The sequence below is a fragment of the Asparagus officinalis genome, chromosome 8 (genome assembly GCF_001876935.1).
Source record: "Asparagus officinalis chromosome 8, Aspof.V1, whole genome shotgun sequence".
NCBI lineage: Eukaryota > Viridiplantae > Streptophyta > Magnoliopsida > Asparagales > Asparagaceae > Asparagus > Asparagus officinalis.
In genome coordinates, this window is record NC_033801.1 from 62,452,031 (window position 1) to 62,455,695 (window position 3,665).

The 3,665-nt window shown below is 34.7% G+C and overlaps 1 protein-coding gene across 1 annotated transcript; it reads left to right on the forward strand.

Moving 5' to 3' along the window:
• LOC109821292 lies at positions 1,574-1,885 on the forward strand. Its single transcript, XM_020387479.1, has one exon. It carries the CDS (start codon positions 1,574-1,576, stop codon positions 1,883-1,885), a length of 312 nt encoding a protein of 103 aa, XP_020243068.1.

Below are 3,665 nucleotides of genomic sequence, written 5' to 3' on the forward strand. Positions count from 1 at the left end.
TGGTGAGAGACGGGGTCGTTCCAAGAGGAGTGTGTGGTGAGAGACGGGGTCGTTCCAAGAGGAGTAGGGTAGGTGGTAATACGTTGAGGTAGGTTGTAATTCCTAACACTTGGAGGAGACACGGGCTAGAGACCAATACTTAGAGGGTGTAAAATAGGATTGCAAGAGTGTGGATTATAAAGTTTTTAGCGAACTAGAAAACCAATATTGTGTGGTGTAAACGTTATTTAGGTGAGCGTAGAAAACCCGATTGTGATAGTAGAAATCTTCTCGAGGTGAGGAGCGGAGATGTAGGTCAAGTGGTTGACCGAACTTCATGATCATATCGTGTGTTTATGATTATCATTGGCACATTTACTTTTGTGTTTATCTTATACCACCATTGTCTATTACTCTTTGTGTATATTGCCCTATCACATTTGTAGTTTGTTTAATTTACCATTGTGTTATTTGTATATCCTTGCATATATAACTTGTCACATATCATATTTGCTAGGATATTTGTTAATTTGTTTTTAATTGGCATAAATCAAATAAGATTAGCATAAACCCTATTCACCCCCTCTAGGGCTCTTTCCTAGTGACATTAGGGTGTTTTTCAGATTGGGCCGTTGGAGCAGATGAAGGTCTTCGAATAAAAGGCTGATTAGTGATGCCAAATAATACACAACTGAAGAAGGACTTATTTGATGAGGCACATCACACCAGGTACACAGTGCATACAGGCACAACCAAAATGTACAAGGACCTAAAGAGACATTTTTGGTGGAGCGACATGTGTAGGGAGATTGTGGAGTATGTATCTAAGTGCTTTACCTGCCAGCAAGTAAAGACAGAATATCAAAGACCCATAGGAACCCTACAGCATTTACCCATTGCTGAGTGAAAGTGGGTAGATATTTCTATGGATTTTATTGTAGGCTTATCGAGATCTAATAAAGGGAATGATTCAATTTGGATGATTGTAGACCAATTGACGAAGTCGGCGCATTTTATACCAGTGAAGACGACTTATACAACGAAGGCTTATGCGAGAATTTTTATTCGGAAGATCATGAGACTACATGGAGTTCCAAAGATGATTGTATCAGGCTGAGGTTCGGACTGAGGCTCGGTCTTCAATTTGGATATTTGCTAGAAGAGTTTTCAAAATTCTTTCGGCAGCCAGCTATCGTACAGCAACGTTTTCCAGCCGCAGACAGATGGCCTAACAAAGAGAGTCAACCTAGTGTTGGAGGATACGTTACGGGCATACATCATTGATTTCTAGGGTAGCTGGGAAGATAATATCCCATTGATTGAGTTTGCTTATAACAACAGTTATCTAGCAACTATAGGTATGATACCATATGAGGCGTTATACGGGAGGTCTTGTAGATCCCCGATTTGTTGGGCAGAACCGGAGGACAACTTGTTACTTGGACCGAAGCTTGTAAGATAGACTATAAAGAAGGTAGCAATAATTTGGGAGTGTATTCTTGCAGTACAGAGTCGATAGAAGAGCTACGGAGATCAGAGGCGACGACCGCTAGAGTTCCAGGTTGGGGACTATGTTTTATTAAACGTATCGCCGATGAAGGGAGTTCAACAAATTAGCAGATGGGGAAAGCTTGTCCTAAGATATATTGGTTCGTTCCAGATTGTTGAACATATTGGAGGTATTTCATATCGGCTAGATCTTCTAACATCGATGTCGAGCATACATGATATTTTCCATGTTTCGATGCACAAGAAGCATTTACGTAATGAGGAGCAGCTGCGAGTGTTGGACGCACCGGAGGTTGAGATTCATGATGATTTGACCACTATTGAGACTCCAGTTCGTATTATTGCAAGAGAAGAAAAGAGACTTAGAAATAAGGTGATTCCTTTAGTCAAAGTTTAATGGAACAGGAAAGGACCTGAGGAGGCTTCTTAGAAGTGCGAAGAGGATATAAGTCGCGACTACCCACACCTGTTTGAGCAGGTAAAATGAATAGTTATGAAATGCTTGTGTTCATGATTATCTATCTAGTTATATTTATGATAATCACATTTTTATTATAATTTTATACCCTCATTATCTATTTTACATAAATAAATATACCATTAATAATTGTTTTTATCTTTAATTATAGGTTAATCAAGAATAAAACCCAAGATCTCTTCTCTCAACAAAAACCAATGAATTAAATGAAGAATACAAGCAAAAGCCAAAAAGCCCAAACCTAGAATCAAGCCGAGTAGCTTGTAGAAGCCGGAGAAAATAAAAAAAATCATATTTAAAAAAAATGTATTTAAGATGGTTGGCCGCAAAGAAACGACGATATCTCCTAATCCGGAAGGCACAATTTAACATATAATATATAAAAATCGCCTATATCGATGAGATGAAGCCAACCGTGAAGTCAAAATTTTTATTAGAGTATCGATGCTAGCATCGATGCGCGCATTAATGCGGACATCGATGCCTGCATCGATGTCAGACATTCTGTTATGCATCAAAGGCTAAAAATGGATTGTTTTGGATAAGATTTTGATCCAATGGCTCACATTCACTGATGTTTACTATAAATAAGGGTAGAGAGTAAGGGATTAAGGGTGTAAAAATTTTTGTAACTCTATTTGGAGAGGAGGGCCACTCTTAATTGAGAAGGCTTTCCAAATTTATAATTTTTGTTACAATTAATAAAATAATTTTTCCACCATTTTAAATATTTTTTTCTTTTTGTTGGATGATGAAGATGGAGATGAATTATTTGGAAGTTTGCATTTCTTTTATTTTTCTCTTTTATTTTTTTTAGTAATTTCTTTATTATTGCTTATTAGTTAGATTTACATTCATGCTTGTAGTGTAGATTTATTTTTTATTTTTTTGCACTTTAATTTGTAGAGTAGATTTATTTTCTTGTTCATAGTTTAGATTTTTTTTCTTTTTATTTTTGTAATTAGTTCTTTTTCTTCTTGTTTTTATTTCTTAAGATGTAGAACTAATTTTTGTAGGAATCTTAGAATTGCATGAAATTAGATTTATTTCCTTTATATTATATGGATTATTCTCTTATGTTTAAAATAATCATGTATAGGATAATCAACTAGAGAACTAATTGGTAGAAGAAGAATTTGATAATCTATGCTTATCTTGAGTGATTTGATAGGTTATGCTTATGAATTTTAGAATTATTATCTAGTTGTTGTTCTTGTCATGAATATTAATTTTGCTTAGATGATAATTTGATAGGTTATACTTCCTTAAATGGATTGATAGTCTATGCTTAATAAATCTAAAGTAAAATATTATAAAAAGAGAATAGTTCATATTTTGTAATTGAAATTAGCTAGTGGATTCAATTCTAGATTTCTCATATCTTTAATTGAACCCTCCATCTTTTATTTTCTTGATTTTTCTCTTTCTTGCTTTTTATTTTCTTCTTTGATTCTTTCTTCTCTCCTCTAAAATTTAATTTATTGTCACTTGCATATATTCAAAACAGTCATTCCTCATATCTCTCCACAACCACAATTTTCATCACTCCTAATTGTTACGCACACAACATAAGAACCGATTCTAATTTTCTCCTACAATACACCTTCCTCATGGGATCGATAACTTTTTATACTATAACTTAACACGGTTGTACACTTACAATTTTTGGGTATATGTTTATGCCGCATTAATTTATATT

Bases quoted from the DNA above. Each gene is read 5' to 3' on its own strand.
- LOC109821292 (XM_020387479.1), top strand. From the start codon at position 1,574: ATGAAGGGAGTTCAACAAATTAGCAGATGGGGAAAGCTTGTCCTAAGA.